At 44.4% G+C, this 21,211-nt stretch overlaps 3 protein-coding genes across 3 annotated transcripts in view; all 3 read left to right on the top strand.

Moving 5' to 3' along the window:
- Positions 1–2,997: 2,997 nt before the first annotated feature.
- Positions 2,998–3,795, top strand: LOC108551660 (uncharacterized). The gene is made up of 2 exons (XM_017905897.1): positions 2,998–3,020; positions 3,395–3,795. Exons 1-2 carry the CDS (start codon positions 2,998–3,000, stop codon positions 3,690–3,692), a joined length of 321 nt encoding a protein of 106 aa, XP_017761386.1. The 3' UTR covers positions 3,693–3,795.
- On the top strand, positions 3,732–4,258 carry LOC108551620 (mitochondrial intermembrane space import and assembly protein 40). The gene has a single exon (XM_017905847.1). It carries the CDS (start codon positions 3,800–3,802, stop codon positions 4,256–4,258), a length of 459 nt encoding a protein of 152 aa, XP_017761336.1. The 5' UTR covers positions 3,732–3,799.
- Positions 4,259–4,631: 373 nt separating this feature from the next.
- The window catches only part of sima (HIF-1 transcription factor component sima), a 57,992-nt gene continuing 41,412 nt past the window's right edge, over positions 4,632–21,211 (top strand). Inside the window, exons 1-7 of the mRNA XM_017905895.1 lie at positions 4,632–5,356; positions 11,009–11,196; positions 11,291–11,439; positions 11,531–11,716; positions 11,831–12,066; positions 12,166–12,272; positions 13,557–13,704. Of these exons, the coding sequence (XP_017761384.1) occupies positions 5,223–5,356; positions 11,009–11,196; positions 11,291–11,439; positions 11,531–11,716; positions 11,831–12,066; positions 12,166–12,272; positions 13,557–13,704 (1,148 nt within the window). The 5' untranslated portion in view covers positions 4,632–5,222. The remainder of the gene's footprint in view (positions 5,357–11,008; positions 11,197–11,290; positions 11,440–11,530; positions 11,717–11,830; positions 12,067–12,165; positions 12,273–13,556; positions 13,705–21,211) is intronic.

The following is a 21,211-nucleotide window of genomic DNA, read 5'->3' on the forward strand; positions in this document are numbered from 1 at the left end:
GTGCGTATCGTCAAGGAGAACCAGTCCATCGGCGGCTCGTGTACACGGGGTTTAATGATCACGGGGAATCTTCTTATTTTCGTTGCATCTTGCTGTCTTCTTCCGTTTTCCTCATTCTCCACGGATTGCGTAACGCGCACGCGCTCGTCAAATAAATTATGCGCGATCGCGGTAGCCCGGACACGTAATTACTTTCCACGTCGTAAAGAAAAAAGGAAATATCGCGGGGCCGTATCGCGTGTATTTTAAAAGCGCGTGTGCACGCGCTGGGCGCAAGATCTTTTAACCTTTGAGCGCGTAACCTCCTGTTCGAATTGAATAAACTTGCATTCGGAAGGTGTGCGACCCCAACGGCCACAATGAAAATACAGGAACCACGCTTCCTGATGCAATTCCAACCTTTTGTTGCCATTATTTTTCTCGTGACATTTCGTTCTATTTAACATTCCTTCGCTCTGATACCGGCCATTGTTTTTTCAGTACGCGCCATGCGAGCCCTCTCGCGTAAAACATTTTGTTGAAAACGCTTTTTCCCCCTCTCCCTCTATTTCTCTTTCTCCCTTTTTCTCTCTCTCCTTTTTTCCGAAAGTATCGACGAGCTCACGATTAAATACAGTCGCATAAATACGATGACTTTACGATTCTTTGTTATTCATGACATTCCAGCGAATACGCCACTTTCCGTAGTATGGTTGCCGTGACGTCATTAGTCTTCTATTGTATTCGATGACACGCTTCTATCGAACTCGATACGGAATTATAGTTGCCACGGGGAATTGTAGATTACTCTGCAACGTTTCATAGACGCGTATCGCGAAACATATTTTGCAAAACTTCCGCGAGCTTTCTCGCAAAATCCATCGGACCGATTCGAGTACGTGCGATGAAGGAATCGCGGATGTGTTGCAGTACGAAAGATTCATTATCGTCTGGATAAAAATAAGACTCGGTTACGCGTGACGTAAACCTTGCCGTTTTCCAGCCTGTTCTTACAGATTTCCGTGTACGCGATACTTTTCCCACGTAGATACAACGAAGGAATGGAATTAAAGCTCGGAGCTTGCGACGCACACGCGCGCGTGTTTTAAGCATCGCATCATCGATCGTCTCCTTAAATGAAAGAAGTCCGGTTTGATTGCATCTCCAAGTGCATCGGACTAGGGAGACGGTCAGGGAACGTAGCCATGTGAAGCGCATCGATATTTTTGAACTGCAAATTTTCACACGTTCCTGCGATTTCCTTTTAGCGTATCGCCAGTTACTACGCCACACATTCTACCCATCGTGTATGTACTCCGCTTGGCATGTCCGTTTCCTCAGCGAGTAAAAGGTATTCTTTAATTCGCAAATTTTCACTCGGTACCTTGGAGGTTCGTAGAAAACTCGGTAGGTGTGCTCATCCTTGGAATATTTTTGGAAAATACAGCACGACATCCAAGAGCCCCCGCCCTTCTACGCTATTGGGTTAGCCCTTACGCGTACGTATCCGTACGCAGCGATGAGAATATCCTGCCCGAACGAGCGGTGCAGCGAGACATGTCTCCGATGATAAAAGGACTTTCCAGGTTTGTACTCTGAAATCAAGATTTTTCGGCTGTTCGATTTCGTTGTGTATGGTAAGCTCCTGACCGAATTCTCGTCGCGCTACGCCAATGCGGAGGCCTTGTATACAGGACCCACATGGAACAGTGAAAAGGATAAGCACAGGGGTCTTGGGTAGCTTAGTCGCTGAGTTTGCAGTCGGCCAGCGACTCAAATAACGCTCCAGGTAACCCAAGTGTCAATTCTTTCGCAAATCATATATTCGAACGTATCCCTGGACTTGTCAAAATCAGTCGGCATTGAAGAAAAGGAGGCCAGATGTTCCGAGCGCCAAAAGAGGAATATAGATATTGCAGCAAGTACGAAATCTAATGCACTTCCGTTCTTCTTTCATGTCTAAATCGATATTAGGAGGCCAACGTCACGATGCAAGACCATTATTTTGTTTCCTTTGACAATAAGAATGTAGTCCTGTGAAGCAATAAAAAGATGAAGAAAATAAAAATCAACGAAGTAGTTTTATTCCTTGGTCAGGAATTTTGTTAAAATATCGCAAGAGTATACTTTCAGCGAAAGTTTAAAGTTCTCTTTGTATTAGCTTTTAACCTTGGGTATTGACATTAGCATTGACCTTGCGCGAAGATGGTGCGCTTTCGAGTTCAGGTTAAAATAATTTTTTAAACTCGTTGTAATTGATTTTATAAGTTCATTTATTATCGTTTACGCATGCTGATACGATAAGGTTCGTATCGAAACATCATCGAGAGTATAAAAGGATTATTCATCGCGGAATATGCAGTAAATGATCATTTCGTAAGAGGAAACTATATATACGGTTTTAGAAGTGATTAAAAGATTACGGCTTAAGGTTTTAAATGTCCAGCTGTCCAGATTTTAAAGATACAATAATGGTTAATTACCCATTGATATATAAGAAGTTTTAGGCTTATGTCGATAAGTTCTTCATCCACCCTAAAGTCTCGTAGGATTTCGCAGGATAAAGGCTAGTTCAACGACCGCCTTGCATTTATATAACCATTTTATCACTAGCAGCAGTATTGAAATATTTACTAGAAATCCAACCATTTCATTGGACGCCGTACTATATTATATATAGGTATACTAATTCTTGAAAATTCGCTTTTATATATTTTATAGATGTGAATTTTTAATACTGAAAATTCTGTTTGCTATGTATTTCGTTATTAATTTCGATTCGATATTAAAATATGTATATTGTTATAAAAAATTAATTGGTCGATAAGATTGCGTTTCAAGTTAAATGTTGCGATGCAGTGTCTGATAGCGCCATCTACTTATTGCATAACGTGGTGTCGTCTCCGTGTCGGAGAAGCATGAGTGAAATGCCGCAGTGTTTATATGAAAGCTCTTGAAAAGTGCGATATTAAATTCGTGAATATCTAATGTGAGTCGCGAGTTAGTGTTATGTGTACTATGTATTACTTAGACGTTTCTCTGTTAGTACATGCAATCAATTTTTACAGTTATATTTTTACACATGTAACTTAACCTCAATTTTAAGAATGATCGTTGTAAATTAATTTTTAAGTTAAAAATTAAGTACATGTTTAATTAAATATATGCACTTTAAACATAGAAGGAAATATCCTTTTTTATTTAAAAAGATACTCTGTTTTTCATCTTTAATTTATATTTGCCACTTTTATGGTTTTACTAAATTCATTCTTTTCTATGTAACAAATTAATTTCATGTTTAAACATATTTACAGTAATTATCATTTGTTTTTACGTATACAGCTATAGTTATTATACTTTATATTTGTATTTATAAGAAAAATATTTATACTTACGATGTGTTTTTTGTTCGTAGAATACTGTCAGATAATTGCAATATCGAAGTAACAGACGTCTATCTAAAGAAGAACATTCTTCAATCCATAAAACAATTATTTGGCGAGGAAGGAACCAAGTGTACCATTGATATTCTGAAATTTAATGCAAAAGAACATAGGTGTGTTCTAAGGTGTACTAATGATTGTTACGTACGTCTAAGAGCAGCTTTAACTGTAGCTGATAAATACGAAGGACTGCCTTGCACCTATTTTGTTCATCGTGCTTCAGCAAATTTATTATCATTTAGTGCAGATAGTAGAAATTATCAACATTAAAATATAAGGATTCGAGACAATTCGAATTTAGGAAAAATCTAAGTTAATTTCATTTTAAAAGAAAAGTTGATACCTTAGTTTCGTATGGTTTTATTAATTACTCAATAATGCCATACATTCATAAGCAAGGTAAAGATACCATAATCTTTGCTACGAAAGAGGACCATGCAACACCGAGTAACATAAGTTTGCCAGAACCAGAACCAAGTCCTGGTGCTTTCTTATCCACTGGAGAAATTAATTGGAACTGTCCTTGTTTGGGAGGTTTGGCTACTGGGCCATGTGGTTTGGAATTCCGCGAAGCCTTCTCTTGTTTTCATTATTCAACTGCCGAGCCAAAAGGTTCCGATTGTTACGAAGCATTTAAAACTATGCAAGCATGCATGTTAGAATATCCGTCATTGTATGGAAAAAAGGGAGCATCTTTAGATGATTTGGACGAAGAGGAAGATTCAATGGAAGGACATAGAAAGGGTGGAACAGAAGTTCCTCGTTTAGAGTCAGAAGGAAAAGAAGTACAGCATACATCTAGTATCGAGACAGGTGTACAAAAATCTAATGCTTAGCGAATAAATGTATTTATAATGCAACGTTAGAGTACATTTTTACAGAGACTTAATAAAACAAGATCTCGAAAGTCCTTACAGGGAATAGGTTGTGGAAGAAAGCCTTTTTGAACAAAATAAAGCACTTCTAAAAACTGTTTCACAGTTATATATTTTTAAACCTTTAGTAAAATGATATACTACGTTGACGATGTTAGCGACGAGAAGAAGCAGTACATTTGGTTATGATTTTAATTTTATTTTACAAAATTTAAACTTTGTGGTTATTTCTCGTTTAAATGTAAAGGTAACGTACAATTGTATAGCTAGTACGTTTCATGTTTTTCAACCTGAATTGTTTGTACATACCCCGTATGTTGTTATCAATAAATAGTTCCTCGAAATAATAAATCATCCCTTTATGTACACTGATGACGCACAATTTAGAAAGATGGATAAATTTTTTTTGTTTTGATATCAAGTTTTGAAATGTCCTACTTATTCGTGGCGCGACAACAAACTGGTTGACGTCACGACCGTTCGATGGCAGTGCGATCTTTCTCTACGAGAAAGATGGAACCAAAGTGCTATGACGTCAACTTTACGGTCTCCCCTCTTTCGTTCCAACCCTTTGGACAGTCGGTCTCGTGTATACAACCTTTACCACCACGCCGCGGTCGTTTACCACCACCACTGTTGTAGCGAGTTTCACTACCACTACTAGCTTCACCATCGTCATCGTCATCGCCATCACACCATGAGTTTGGCGTTCGTCGAACGTTTCGTACGGGTGGAAGAGAACGATGTGTTTTCGTTTCATAACGTTAATGGAAGTAACTAAGCAGAGGTGACGTCGCGTACATAGTGGAGAACGTATGTTGGTGCATCGATTTCGATAACGGGAGAACACGAAGGAGTCGGTGCGAGCAAAGTACGGGAGAGACAATTAGAACGAAGAATTTCGTGACGAGTCGAGGCAGACTATATGCTGGATACGTTCCTTGGCAGTGACCGAGAGTATCCTAGAGTGTCGTACCGTCGGAAAAAAACTTTGCCCCAAATTTTTCGCCTTGCAATGGATCCTCCGAAAAGAGAGAAGAAACACAAGGAGAAAAGAAGGTGAGTGAATTGCACAAAAATTAAAGCTCAGTGCACCCGTATGGACATTACGTTACTTTTATCTGGAGTTTTCGTAATTTTCACTAAAAAATGCAAGTATCTCGCGAGGTATGACATTCCATCTCGTTCGATCGTATGATTGTTCGCAGACACTGTTTAGATCTTGAAATTGACGAACACCGAAGCAAATTCAGTGTGTCGCGCGCGCGCATATCGCGTTGTATATGCGTGAGTGAATGCGTGCGTGTTTGACGCAATCGCGTTTCCTCCGAGTCGGTAGCCTCTCTCTCTCTGTTTCTCTCATGCTCTCTCTCTTCCTATTCCACTGCTGATATTTTCTTCTCCCCACTCTTCGTTAAGAGATTACTTATGCCTCTTCCCTCTAATAATCCGATCTCTTTTCATTTGCTCTCCAGCTGTGATCGCGTAGACCGTAAGAGTGAGAAAGAAAACAGATAACCTTCCGCATACTAGGAAATGCAACGATAATTTGCCGGGTTGCTTTAAACATTGGTTCACGTGAATTGCCACGTTATATTGGTAAAACCCGTAGCGCCGCAAAAGCCTGGGCGGGGATTCACGATTTCTCTTTTCTTCCTTTTAAATGAAGCGCCATTTGAATGGAAGATACATGCACTCGAGTTGACCATTGTTACATTCGTCACAGATGTTCTCGCGATATCGAGTACCTCTAGGATAATTCTATTTTTGGGCCAAAGAGCGTGCTTTGTCACTTTGTGTGCGTACGCTGTATTGTATCGCGGTAGAGAAACAAGTCGTACTTCACATAAATCGTACTCGATATTTGTTTCTGTTTTTTCCACGTGCACGCAGTATATTCATTCTAACGCGAGCTTCGCACGAGTCGTTAGAACGGCGCTGGTAGTACTCGACCCGATAGAGCTGCCAAATGAAAAAAGCAAAACGGTGGCGCCATAACCTACAAATTCGCAACTGTCATGAAAACTTGCCATCGCGTATACGTATCAACTTACGCATATACGTTATCGTCGGTAACGATATCGCGTCGTTATTCACGCGGCCATACTTTTTCTAGGGCGCGAAATTCTCGCTCAAATATTGTACACGTGCGCAATAGATAAATCTCCGTCGATCGTAAAAATAGTCGCATCGTTTTCTCGGAACCATTGAAATTCAGATAAATCAAGAGCGCTAGTGTCACGCACATCGTGTATGTTAATTTCGAGTCGTCGCATAATCAAAGAAGCCATACCGAGATAAAGCGTTGGTACCCTTATTTACATGTACCCGTCTCGTGCTTTTTCCACGGATATTCTATCTCGTATATAAAATACGTGTCACCGATATGCTCGGATAAATATTACCCAAATTTTGTCCGCTTCCTAAACAATCGACTTACGAATAAATTAGCACTACCGTTCTATATATAACAGTTAAACCTATCTTACGTTTATCATGATCGAAGGACTATCAAATAATAATCTAATAATTTCCAAGCAAATGTAGGTCAACGTTAATTTCGTCCAAAGCTTGTCCCGATCCGATGTTTTGAAATTTCGAGAAATAAAAAATCCAAAACGACCATCGACGAATCTAGTCCAATCGCTTCTCGATATCCCTAGACGTGTATGTAACTAGTAACACGTATCGTATCTCGATCGTCGCGACGAAAATCTCTTATACACACACATAACCTTAAAGGCGCGTAACGGTCGGACGCGATAGCGCGTTACGTGAATTTATAATAGTCATTCGGCTCTCGGTATAACTTCATTTGGCGGAAAGGGAGAACTCTCTCTGCTTCGGGCTAGTCGTAGATACGTATTTCTCCTGCGCGTTACGATAGCGACACGCACACGTAGAGAGCATGGTGGGTTCGGCGGCATGTTCGAATGGCGGGCAAACACGCGACCTTCTGGAAACTTTCTTTTCCCAATTAGTCCCGTATAGACCATTAACAGGTTGTCTATACGTTCGAGGAACTATCGAATCTCGGCTATTTTTACCAGCCGCGCCTGTTACTCGTCCTATTTAGCACGCTAATCCCAGTCAATTTTTCTCCAACACCCCGTCACTTTCAATTCCTCCTATCGAACTAATTAAAATTAAAAATCTGCATGTATCTGCTATCTGCGAGATAGCCAGCACGTAGGTCGTCTCGTTAATCGGGCAAGTTCAACGATTCACGAATGCCATTCAGCCTCGATCGATATGACGTAACATCGAGACACGAATTTCTTTTTATCGACATCTCAGATTCGGGTATCTTCCGTTGGGTATTTCCGTTTGGACGTCGTGCGAAGGCTGCACCTGTCCCGGTCAGCCCGGAGACAGGTCACGGTTGCACTTCTGAGACATTTACGACCAACGGTAGTACCCGAGCACCTGGTAAACGGCGAACAATGGCGGTACCATTAACGCTGTCCAGAGTCAGGTGTCGTTTCCGCGTTTAGTCGCGATAGTTTGCTCGATCAAGGCCGATCGCCTAAGCGTATCGTCGATTGGCGCGTGACACCCGTTCCCCTTCTACGCCATCGCGATGTAACGCGTTGCAAAATCGCGAAAGCGTGGTGAATACGTCCGTGTCAGCAGGTGATTAGGTACCCTAATCCCACCAGATCTACGCGATCACTCACGGTAACCTTGGTAGATCTCGATCTCGATCTCGATCTCGATATTTTTGCCGAGGACGAGGACGAGGACGAGGACGAGGACGAGGACTAGGATCGGATCCTTTTCCCCCGATTTCTCCGGAGGAATGGACTCGAGTCCAGCGAGTTATCTCGTCCGCGAATTCTCATGGTACCTAGGCTTTCTGACGCGATTCGTTCGCTCTTACAACGCAGAAGCTGTTGACGCAATTGGGAGATTAGAAGACTAGGATCGGATCCTTTTCCCCCGATTTCTCCGGAGGAATGGACTCGAATGGACGAATTATCTCGTCCGCGAATTCTCAGGGTACCTGGGCTTTCTGACGCGATTCGTTCGCTCTTACAACGCAGAAGCTGTTGACGCAATTGGGAGATTAGCTCGGCCTGAAGAACGAAATCCAGGGAGACTGGTCTATCGTGTATCACGATAGGTAGTATCGTTATCGCCGGAAGATAGCCATCGCGCCGAGTGCGCGAGACAACAAGGTTTTGTGTTCTCGGCTCTAGTATCGCATGAACCGTCGAGCCAGCGAAAATGCCATCTTGCGTCGCGGACGATTCCCAAGTGCGTTTCCGTCCTGGCCACGAGAATGTAGTTCTCTAACTGAGCCAAGTCCACGACGGGATACTCCAGCGACCGGTGATCCGATCTGTTCGATATCGGTCTTGACACGCGCGTTTCCTTCTTCGGACTCGCTCGGGCATACGTGTGCGATTGGCGCGACAACGCTCGACGTCGTCGTTAAGATAAAACGTGGATCTTTGGAACGGCGGGAACGAAGGGTAGAGGAAAGTCGAACGGGAGCAGTGAACCGTCCGGATCTCGCCTAGTGGAAAGGACGTGGAGAAAGAAAGATCGGGAGAAAAGCAAACGCGTGACCAGCTAGGTCCATTAACAGTAAGCAGCACAGCATATAGTCTGTTCGAGAGAAGAAGCAGCAGCTCGAAGAGGCTCGACGTTAAAAAAAGAACACGCCGTAGTAGGAGGGATCGGAGCGAAAGGAGGAAGACGAAGAATAAGGTGTACCCCAGCCCGTATCCGGGGGGCCGGGGGAGGCAGAGTAAAATCGGGCCAAACTTTTATTCGTGGTCCCGCGTGTGCGTCAATCCGACGCGAGTAACGGGAAGAGAGACGCCGGCGTTTAGAGCAGCGTAAAAATCCCAGGAACGATCCATCGATCCCATCCGCTCGTGGATCGCGAAGCGAACCGGTTGACCCTTGAGGGACGCGGCAAGGATCGAGCGCGATGATCGCGCCACGTGTCCATCGGATCCATACTTCGCCCGCTAATGAATCCGGTCGTTGCTCCGACTGGTCAGCCAGACGGCCAGACTACCCGAGTATATACGACGATCGATTCACCCTGCCGTCCTGTCGATTCGCCCGACAAACTCGGCAACCCCTGCCGCTCCACCATTACGAACCCCCGAATCCCACCGCGGAGAGATCCTACTGCGATGCACCGCGGAAGGATCCGTTCGACGTGCCGTCGGATCTCGAATCGTTAGTCTATCCAATTCCTCTGCAGCAGTGTCAGCAATTCCAATGCAGCCAGTATCGAGATTGCGCGCTTAACTCCGTGGCCGCGAAGAATTGCCAGCTGGGCGGCCCGGTGGACGTCGAGGACTTGGCCCTCTACTTTGAACCCGACAAATCGCAGACTAATTGCCCGCCGCGAGTCTATCGACCCAGCAATTCGTCAAACTTTCGTCGTACCAGGTCCACGAGATACGGCCCCTACCCGGACTCGTTCGTCGAACGGTCCCACGGGTTCTCGTCGAACGATGCAGATCTCCCGTGCACCGATTGGCTCGAAGAACAACTCTGCCGCGACTGTCCTCAGTCGTATACTTTTTGCAGCGAGGAACGATGGCTTCAATGTCCAGCCAGCGATCGTTGCCCCCTGTACGACACCACCTACTCGTACGGGCAAAACGTACTGCCACCGTGCGCGTACGAGGACCTGCGGAACGGGTATCTCGGATACGGGTACAACGAGGACGAGCAGCTTCTCGAGGATTATTTGTAAGTGCTCGGTTATGCTCCCGTCATCGAGCACCGAGCATGTTCCGAGTTTCGACAGACTTTCCGGGTAATGGGTATCTAATAGGCACTCGAGCTATGCTCTCCGATGGTGCCTCTTCGTTACCGTTCTTCCGATAACCTCGGGTACCCAACAGCGGGACTCCGATGTCGAATACCGACGCGAAGAGGTTTCTCTTTTACGTTACTCGAGTATCGAAATGCAAACAGCGGCCACCTCTCGTCGGGAATTTTATTTTAGCCTCCACGACCGATAATTCCCCTATCGTGCGTAATCGCGGCGAAGATTAGGTCGGGAAACTCGAATTAACTGAAATACACAGGCGGGGAATCGGAAATACGTACACACACGACCACGATAAACGTATCCGGGACATTCGAAAAGAATTTGTCCGACGTCCGCAGGCTTTTCCCTTCTCTCGATAACAGCTCGATCGGCTCCGAAGGGAGCACGAGGTAAACGCGGGACACTGTATCGGTATTTTGAAGGAACGAAGGAAAGAGCACGAAGGTCGCTTCGTAGAGATAACAGTCGAGATAGTCGAGACGTGACACACCGATTTCGACGTAAATCTCACCTTTTAGCCGATATTTCCATCTAGATGCCCACTTTATTACAGCCAATTACAACCTCGCCACGTTGTAAACAACAAAGATACGAGATACCGATTCCCCGTTCAATCGTGCCCACTCGGGGAATGCAGTTCTGCAATTGGACATTGACAGATACCTTTCCAGTTTCTTCAGGGTCGCGACATTTACCTACTAGCATGGTCGCCGTTTTTCTCGTTACTCAGTTCACTCTCGTTACGTAACGAAGCTATGAGGAAATCGTTCTGCAGATCCGTTTTACGGATACCTCGCTCGATTCTCCCGTTCGAAAGCGTGTTTTCGACGAAACAGGGTGAAAGTACCTGGACAAAGTTCGGCGTAAAGATTTAACGGGATTCGAATCGAAATGTTTGCTTGTTGCAGGAGTAACGAGAAGAGGAAGGAAAAGTCTCGCGATGCGGCGCGATACCGTCGTAGCAAGGAGACGGACATCTTCACGGAGCTGGCTGCTGCACTTCCGGTGCCATCGGAGCAGGCTGCGCACTTGGACAAGGCCAGTGTCATGAGACTCGCCATCGCGTTTCTGAAAGTTCGTTCGGTGGTGGATTTCAGTAAGTGTTACTTTCTTCAGACAAATATTCGCTTCCTCAAACTTGGACTCGAGTTTTTATTTTCCTATTTTCTGTTCCTCCGTCGCCTCTCTAGTACCAGGCCCGTTGACCAAGTCCGAGACGCTGAATCAGATGGACGAGCTATTTTCCAAAGCTCTAAACGGCTTCATGTTGGTGCTCTCCGGGGACGGAAACATGGTCTACCTCTCTGAGAACGTCAGCGATTATCTTGGAGTATCCCAGGTGCGTTTCCTCGGGCGAGATCGGGAAGAGGCTGGAGAACGGAATCGATGTTTCCCGATCTATCGAGACACCCTTCCTTTGTTCGTTTTAGATGGACATGATGGGCCAGAGCGTGTACGAGTACAGTCACCCGTGCGATCACGACGAACTGCGGGAATGCCTGTCCTCGAAGCCACCTGAGAACAACGAGAAGCGTGCTTGCAGTTTTTTCCTGCGACTTAAGTGCACGCTGACCAGCAAAGGCAGGAAGGTCAATCTAAAGAGTGCTTCCTACAAGGTAAACGACTGCTTCGAACGCTCGAAAAATTTCACCAGTCGCCGTGCGACAAAGAAGAACACGTGGGAAAAAGGTTACCGTTTGCGTTCATTATGCAACGTTCTTTTGTGCCAGGTGATTCACTGCACCGGTAGGTTAACGTATATCCGTGATCCGGTGCCGAATTCGTCGAAGGACAACGACGAGGAGCCGAAGAGCGACGACGAGGAGAACGAACGAGATAATGGTGCCTCGTTGGTGCTCCTAGGATGTCCCATACCGCATCCTAGTAACATAGAAATCCCATTGGGTCGTCACACGTTCCTCTCCAAGCACACTCTCAGTATGAAATTCACGTACGCCGATGAAAAGTGAGTACGTTTGCGGATCGCGTTGCGTTTGGACTAATGGAAACCATGTCCGGATTTTATAAGAATGTATCTTTCTATGCCTGTTATCGCACACGTTAGATTGGCCGAGTATCTGGGCTGGAACAGCGAGGAGTTAGTGGGGCAGTCCGTTTTCGAGTTCTATCACGCCCTCGATAATTTGGCTCTGGACAAATCTTTTAAATCACGTGAGTAAAAGCCAATTGATGGTGATTTGAATAAACGCGATCGTTCACGACCCACTCGCTATTTCAGAAGCGGACCGTGAATGTTTTATTTGCGTGCGTGTACAGAGATCTCCGATTCGTAGCACGATTGAAGAAAAAGAAACAGGAGGGAGAGAGGAAAAGGGAAGAAAACGAAAATTTTGTTATCGCTTTAAACGAACGTCTACTTCTTTTGGTGTTAGGAGAGAACGGTTTCCACCGCGTTGTAAGGCCACACGCTTATACGGTAGGGTTTAAAATCTGGCATGTGACCTCGTTCCCGAGCTGTATCTCTTCTGGCCCCTTCTCGTCGTAATGTTATGCATCTAATACGGAAGAAAGTTGCGTGGTGGCATCGATCGACGTAGCTGTCGTGGAGGAAAAAGGTTAAGTCGTGGGCGTTGGGTGGAAAGGGTGCCAGTTGGTATGGTATGGGATGGTCGGCTCGGGTGAACGACACCGTAAAGGGAACGGTTTCAAGGGTAATAATCTCACGGGATTTTAAGGGGCACGCGTCTTTCACGATTTATCATCTACCATTAGTAGCTAGAGCGATGGCTTTACATGTTTTATCCCTGGATGACGTACATAGATCACTCGATGCTCGTACTTATAGTCTTACTTTCTAGTTCTTTATCAATTAAACAATACCACTTGTAATATATAACGCTTTTCCTTCTCGCTTTAATTCCTTGTTCTGCTTCGCAGTAGGAAAGTTTGTCACGCTTTTACATCGCGTAGCAGTAGATGCACGCGTTACTCGTGAATCGCGATCGGACTCGGCTAATCTCTCCTCCAGCTTCTCGCTTTACGTCATATGGATTCAATGACACGCGTGTTCCGTTCTTCCTGCGAACCGCGATAATGGAAACCGCCCAAGCCACGCATCGACCTCGATAAACCTCGTCCAGAGTGGTATCCAAATTCACAGGGAAAACGTGAAATGGTCCCTATCACTGTAACCCGGTGACAGGGAGCCAAATTCCGTTCGTATCGAGAAATTGTCGGGCTTTCTCGAGGTTCTTGCGTGCAAGGATAATCGGTCCCGTAGTTGCCTCAGCTCGATCAAAATTTCGCGTTCACCCGAATACGTGCGAGAAATTCAAGGTGGGAGAGATTGGCAATTCTGGCGCGAATCTTTCGTCATCCAGGATGCGTTGCGTGCGCAGTATCGATGCCCCTCTTGCGCGTATATAGAATCGGAAACGGTATGGAGCAGGCGAGTCCTTGCAGCACCACTGATATCTCTGTTTCGCGTTGTTTCAGTATTCAGCAAAGGCCAGTGCGAGACTGTAGCCTACAGATTCCTCGGGAAGCGCGGAGGCTACGCGTGGATCGTGACACAGGCTACTCTGATCCATTGCTCGAAGCAGCAAAAACCGCTCTCTGTCGTCTGCGTGAATTACGTTCTAAGGTAGGACCAGCCGATCTTTCATCGTACCAGTCCATCTGCATGACTGTGTTACAGAGTATCTTCTACGCCGCTTATCCGTGTCGCATGCTGTCTGTCCGAATAACTTTATCCCCCTGCTGGGTCTAAGGATCGAGCGTTAATCTCGATTCATCTCGATTCATCTCGATGGAAAGTCAGCGGACTAAACGTGTACCATTCTCTGCGAAAAATAACGAAAGAAGCATCGCGTGTTCTCTAACGAAGGGAAACATAGTCCCATGGCTATCGAGACGTCGTTAATTCTGTCCCCGTCACGAAATTACACGCCGGCGGTGTCTAGTTCAGCGAACTCCTCTAGCTAAACCGAACGATCGCGCGCCTAATCACGCAAGGTAAGTGCTCCCCGTTTTTCTCACGCTTGCATGCAGACAGACCCGGTTTATCGATCAAAATTCGCTGCCCGTTTCTTCCTCTTTCCCCCTTCGTGTTTCGTGGAAGATACCTCTGGCTAGCAGTGACTTTTCCACGGTTTACGAGTCGGATTTATTACCAGGAAAATGCCCACCAGCCTCGTCCCTCCCCTCGTTTCACCTCTCTGCCTATGATCCATCAGGCGACGTGATCTCTCCAACGTAGAGATTTTTCGAGGATCAATTGCGTCACGATCGCTCGCGTTCCGAGCGAATTGCAGCTGCTCGAGGCGTTAGAATTACGCGTATTTCCGCGAAGAACGGCGCTCGTTAGCAGTCATCGGTGATAATTATGACGCAACGAGGCGTCCGCGCGAGCTGGCAATGAACCACGCGACTTTTGCCTCAGAATATTCCGCGTTCGCACACCGGCGATCGGAGTTCGAAAATGTTTTTATTACCCGCTCTTGCAATTCATACGTCGATAATCAACGTATTACTCTCAGGTTCGGTTCGTCTCGTCTCGTCTCGTCGAATCTATCGGGTAGGCAAACAAGAAACGAGACGAGTATCGCTAGTCGTTAAACTGTTCTTAACCAGCCAAACAAACAGGCGCGCCGGTATTCGGTAGTTTCATCGGAAAACAAATAAAACGACTGCCGTTCCTTCCTGCGTCTTCCCTCTTCATCCCCATGGTAATTTCGCCCCCCCTTCATCCCCGTCGCGCTTTCCACCCTTGGTTCTTTCGTATCGCGCGTGGCACGGGTCCGACCCTCGGTGGAGCGAGATGATCGTCGGAGCCGAATCTCGTGGCCCATATAAAGAGGTCCCTGACACCCTTCGCCACCCTTCGCCACCCCTTGGCCAGCCCATTCGACCTCCTCCTCGGCTCAGTCGCTTGGAGCATGCCGGTTGGATAGATCCCGTCCTTGCTACTCTTCCTGCGAATTTTCCTCCTAGATCTTATCTTCTTTCTCGGGTCTCCTGCTCTCTTCCGGATTTACCCCCGGGTTTATCGGCCTCCCGGGCGTCGATTACCGTCCGCTCGGTTTATCTTCGTGGAAAATTAGAAATCGATGCGGTTACGGGGCGCATTCGGCGTCCAGGAAGGAGGACGCGGAGCTGATAGGCTCGACGATTCTCATAGGCACGAATGCAGCAATATCGATTGCCGCATCGATAATTATCGCTGTACACGCGCGTGTTTATGCACAACGTGCACGCCCAGGGACGTGCCAAATTTTTCGAACGCGCCAATTCGCGTTTCGCAACGCGAATATCGTAATTATGAAACGAAGCGTGACGTAGGGAGCAGCGTAACTCTTTGTCACAGGGTTTTAGGGTTTTACACGATTTTCCAGTGGCCAGTGCAAGCTGCACTCTCTCTCCCTGAAACGCGCCGGTGTTTCTCATTGATTTTCGCAGCTCTCCGGGGTGGAAGGTCAACTCTTTTAAAGCACGGATCAAAGTGGCGTCTAATCCCGGATTTCAATTTTTCAGCCCTGCCGGGCCTTCTCCGTCTCCGATTAAATAGGGTGTAGGTATTTGATACGTAAGCGTTGGTGAAAATTCTAATTCGGGAAGATTGGCGGTACCGGGGTCGATAAGACAAGATGGTGCATCGAGATCCTCCCGTGTGTTAATTTATCATGGATCTTCGCGGCCTTGGTCGGGTAGGAGGTCAGGTCTTTTAAAGCGCGGATGAAAGTGCTCTCGGATCCCGGATTTCAATTTTTCACTCGCATCAGACCTTCTCTATTTCCGATTAAATACCGTCTGGTACTTGAGATACTCGTACTGCTTATGTCACTCCTAATTTTCGAGAATGCTGCCGATTATTCATCGATCAGGCAAGGAATCGAAGTTTTCCGTACGTTTATCGTAAATTTATTCCAATTACAGTACGCGATACAATGATTTTCGCTATTTCTCGAGGAACTTGGAAGAATTCGTTCAATTATAAATCAAATTTGATTTCACGAGGGAAGATTTAATTTTAGAATTGTTTAAAATAGATGATAGAGATATCGAAAATGAATTACCATTTTTAGAATATATATTTTCGTAGAAATTGAAAGGAGTAGAATTTTTCTACACGTTTATCGTAAATTTATTCCAATTACAGTACGCGATACAATGATTTTCGCTATTTCTCGAGGAACTTAGAGAATTCGTTCAATTATAAATCAAATTTGATTTCACGAGGCAAGATTTAATTTTAGAATTGTTTAAAATAGATGATAGAGATATCGAAAATGAATTACCATTTTTAGAATATATATTTTCGTAGAAATTGAAAGGAGTAGAATTTTTCTACACGTTTATCGTAAATTTATCCTAATTACAATACGCATCAAAGTGATTTTCAGTATTTCTTTAGAAACTTGGAAGAATTCGTTCAATTATAAATCAAATTTGATTTTACGCGGGAAGATTTAATTTTAGAACTGTTTAAAATAGATGATAGAGACATTGAAAAATAAATTACCATGTTTGGAATAAAAAATCAATCAAATTTTTCTATACATTCATTATAAATTTATCCTAATTGCAGTATCCGACGATGTAATTTTCAGTATTTCTCGAGGAACTTGGAAGAATCGTCCAATTATAAATCAAATTTGATTTCAGGAGGGAAAATTTAATTTTAGAGCTGATAAAGATATCGAAAAAGAATTATCATTTTTGGAATATATATTTTCGTAGAAATGGCAAGAATTGATCGATATGCGAACGAATAGAATTTTTCCATACGTTCATTATAAATTTATCCCAATTACAGTACACGACAAAATAATTTTCAGTATTTTTCCAGTAACTTGTAAGAATCGTTCGATTATAAATCAAATTTGATTTTACGAGAGAAGGTTAGTAGTGTTTAGAGCAGACGATAGAGATTTCGAAAAAGAATTATCATTTTTGGAATATATACCTTCGCAGAAATGGTAATAATTGATCCAGATAGCAATCAATCAAATTTTTCCATTCATTCATTATAAATTTATCCTAATTACAGCACGCGATAAAGTAATCTTCAGTGTTTCTCAAACAACTTGGAAGAATCGTCCAATGATAAATAAAATTTAATTTCACGAGGGAAAATTGAATTTTAGAACTATTTAAAACAGATGATAGAGATATCGAAAAAGAATTACGATTTTTGGAATATATATCTTCCTAGAAATGTCTAGAATCGATGCTCTTCGTTTATTTATTTCACGAACCCAAAATGATACACAATTTCTGCTTCCAATTTCAGATTCAATGCCTAAAAACGCATAAGAAGATTTTCTATTTGCTCTTTGACACCCGCATTATCAATTCTTCGTGCTCATTTTTCACGTAAACGAGTGAAATTTGCGGAAAGACACTGTAGTCGATATCCCCGTGCATGATTAAGAACCGGACACATTATACGAGTGCATATGCAACATATGCATACATCGCGTTAGTTTCAGAAAACAGAGTTACAGGGTGTGCTATTATTTTCTCGCGCAGAATTTTACGTAATTTTACGTAATTCCACGCTTCCGTTCTTTCAATTCTTTCAAGTTAAAATAAAACGCATACCAGTTAGTGGTGGATGAAATTTAATAACAAGAACGATTCTCTATTTAATTAGAAAGATTACAAAACACAAATATAACGTTTAAATATAATTAATTTCTCACAATTACTCTATCACTGGACTTCTCACTGTTATAACTCAATTGCAACTAACGTATCCCAAATCACACTCTTTTCTTCTTTCTTCTTCATGCGTTACATTGACATACACAATTCACACACACCTCGATCATTACACGCATACTCATTTATCATAATAACCTGAATTCATTGCATATTTTAATCCCATGCATACTTGTTCCACTCATCTCAACGCATATATACTTAAAAATTTATGTACAGGTAACCCCCCTATAACACGGTAGATAGGTTCCCAGAAAATGGCGTGTTGTGTGAAACCGTGTTGTATGAGACCCAGGGCCAGTACAAAACGGGGGATTATGTTCCGAAAACTTACTAAAAATAAATTTTTTTTTAAATTCTACATTGACAACCTAATTTTTATTAAAAATATAAATGTATGTACAAAACAAAACAAAAAAAAGAACAAAAATATTATTTTAATTTAACGCGACTTTAATTTAATAATTTCTTCGTCGTCACTTATGTAGAAGTACAGTGTTGTACAAAAGTTTTTGCAATTTTCTTATTGCTTTAGAGCGAAATCGTGTTATAGGATGCCGCGTTGTACGAGTGTTCCCGTAATTTATAAATCGTGTTATAGCGAAACCGTGTTATAGGAGGGCTACCTGTAACCACTACCACAATACCATCCTCTGTTACGAGCAATTATACACTCGTTTCTATATTCTGCACTCTCGATTCCGCGTTTTATATCGCACGGTTACACGGAAAACCGGTTACTCGTATAACTCGATTTATCAACCTACCATCTGTCTCAATCGTCACGGTTGTTCCCAAATAAATAAGTACAATGTACGAGAAACTATTACCATTTATCTTCGCGAATTACCGCTTTATTTACATCATTTATTTACGTACATCCTATCCCACCCGATTGCCCAATCGCGTAGTTAAATTTATCATTCGATGCTCGCTCGGTGAATTATTAAACCTCGAATCTATCGTCAAGCTTATCCGCGGGTAATTAAACGCAACTATGACGAACTATGATTATCTATGTTATTGCCACTTTGTTTGTATCGTTCGTTGTTGTTTTGGATAGACGGTTATCGCATTCGTTGTTGTTTTGGATAGACGGTTGAGAAAGGAAATAGGAGAACAAAGTGGCGAGAAGAAAAATGAAACTATCCGACAACCCCCTATCCGCGCGACGCATCCCCCGGGTGTAACGGGAGAAAGGGGGTGGGTCTGGGGCAACGGAGAAAGAGTGAAAGCTGCGTGCGAAAGCGAAGGGCGGCGGGACGCGTGTCGTCGCGGCGCTTGCGCGACTTGCGTATCTCGCGGCTCGTCCTCCGTTAACCGCGTTCCTCTCGCGGTCGTCGATACTGCTCTTGTTCGGCAGTGTCAGTTGGCGCGACCCCGAACGAAAGTGAGAGCAGCCGAAGGGGAGAAAGTCGGCCGGCGCGCAAACTCGGTCGCGCGGCTCCCTCGCCACCAGCAGCCCGCAACAATTCTACGAGCGCAATTCCTCGGGACGATCCGCGGCGTCGGTCGCGATCGCGGTGCCCAGTGTAAGTAGACGACGCGCGTCCCCCGTCGGAGGACCGTCGCCACGCCGATTTTTCTCCCTATTTTTCTTTCCAATTTTTGCCCCGTCTTTTTCTCCATCTTTCTCTCCATTTTGCTCTCCATTTTGCTTTCCATTTTTTCCCCTATTTTGCTTTCCATTTTTTCCCCTATTTTGCTTTCCATTTTTTCCCCTATTTTACTTCCCTTTTTTTCCCCTATTTTACTTTCCATTTTTTCCCCTAGTTTGCTCTCCATTTTGTTTTCCATTTTGCTCTCTATTTTGCTTTCCATTTTATTCCCTATTTTTCTCTCCATCTTTCTCTGCATCTTTCTCTCCATTTTGCCCCCTATTTTGCTTTCCATCTTTTTCCCTATTTTTCTCCCGATTTTTCCATCCATTTTTCTCCCCATCTTTCTCTCCTTTTTGCTCTCTATTTTGCTTTCCATTTTTCCCCCTGTTTTGCTCTCCATTTTTGTTTCCATTTTTTCCCTATTTTCCTCTCCATCTTTCTCTCTATTTTACCCTCTATTTTACTTTCCATTTTTCCCCCTATTTTCCTCTCCATCTTTTTCTGCATTTTTCTGTCCACCTTTTTCCCCATTTTTCTCTCCACTTTTTCTCTGTTCTCCTTTCCATTTTCCTCTGTATTTTTCTTTCCATTTATCTCACAATTTTTCTTTGCACTCACGTCCGCCGATTTCTCTCGGGACTGATCGTAAGCCACCGGAGGCTTGGTCGAGGGTGTTTGGATAGGGGTGCTAGGGGTGTATCGCGGCTGATACACGCGTGGGCCGATCGATGCATCCTCGAGGACCGCGGCCTAAAGGCGCAGTCGAGGCTTCGTTGAGAAGCAGCGACCGGTTTCCCGAGGGCTGCTGAACGACTGACCGAGCGGCGTGTAGGCGAGGTGTCGCATCGCTCGAGAGGAAGTGCTCCTGGAACACTGTGAAAGGGTTGTGCGCAGACGAGGAGGGTCCGGGGGATGGAGCGTAGGTTTGGTTTTTGAGGGGCTGTTTTGGGGATGGCAGGATCGATGTCGCTGGTAAAGGGGATGTATCAGGAAACCGGGTGACGAGTGTTTTCCGTTCTGGGCTTTCGAATGGACAGTGAGGTCTTCGCGAGTTGCAGTGTCGACGATCATTTTATTCTACATTTACGAAAGTTTGTAGGGAAGTTCGAGAAAATCGGGTTGTATGACAGTGTCGTTCATCGTGTATCACCGAAATATTCGAAGAGTAATCACAGTGTCGAAAGTTTCTTGAAGATCTATCGGTAATTCCTCATTTTCGAGATACACTTGACAGTTTTTCGCGAATCTTTCGAAAAATCTTCGCAAATCTCTGTTCCTCGATAGTCCAGATGTTCGTTCACGAATATAGCGAAAGAATTTCGAATTTTGCGAGAAAATTAAAGCCACCCGCTGTTACCATAGTGTTCGTCGAAAGGTGAATTGAATCGGCAAACCGGAAGTCTTCCTCTTCGAACAGATACATATTTACGCAGGCGGATACGTGACGTCGGGTGGTTACACGATAGCAAACTGGATCCTCCTTTCCCGAGTGCACCCGACTAACGTTACCGAGCAGTCTTAACGGATATTCAAGTCGTCTACGCGAACCTGTAGGAAGCGAGACTTCCTGTCGCTTGTCGGAATAGGATCTCGGCGCATCCTGACGCGTGGGCGAACGTACTTGACATGCCAAACGACTATGTAGATGCGCGATAACCGCTTTCTACTCGCCAGTCGCTCGAATTTGCCACATTGCTTAATGCTCCGTGCACATTCCGCGTGTCTAGCGATGCTCCATGCTTCTCCGAGGCTACGTCATCCTTGTTTCGCGCTAAACCTTCCACGCTTTGAGCCGGGGCTTCTTAAGACCATTGGGTGTCGCGTAAC

Source organism: Eufriesea mexicana, unplaced genomic scaffold (assembly GCF_001483705.2).
Source record: "Eufriesea mexicana isolate 0111107269 unplaced genomic scaffold, ASM148370v2 scaffold4786, whole genome shotgun sequence".
In the NCBI taxonomy this organism is placed as follows: Eukaryota; Metazoa; Arthropoda; class Insecta; order Hymenoptera; family Apidae; genus Eufriesea; species Eufriesea mexicana.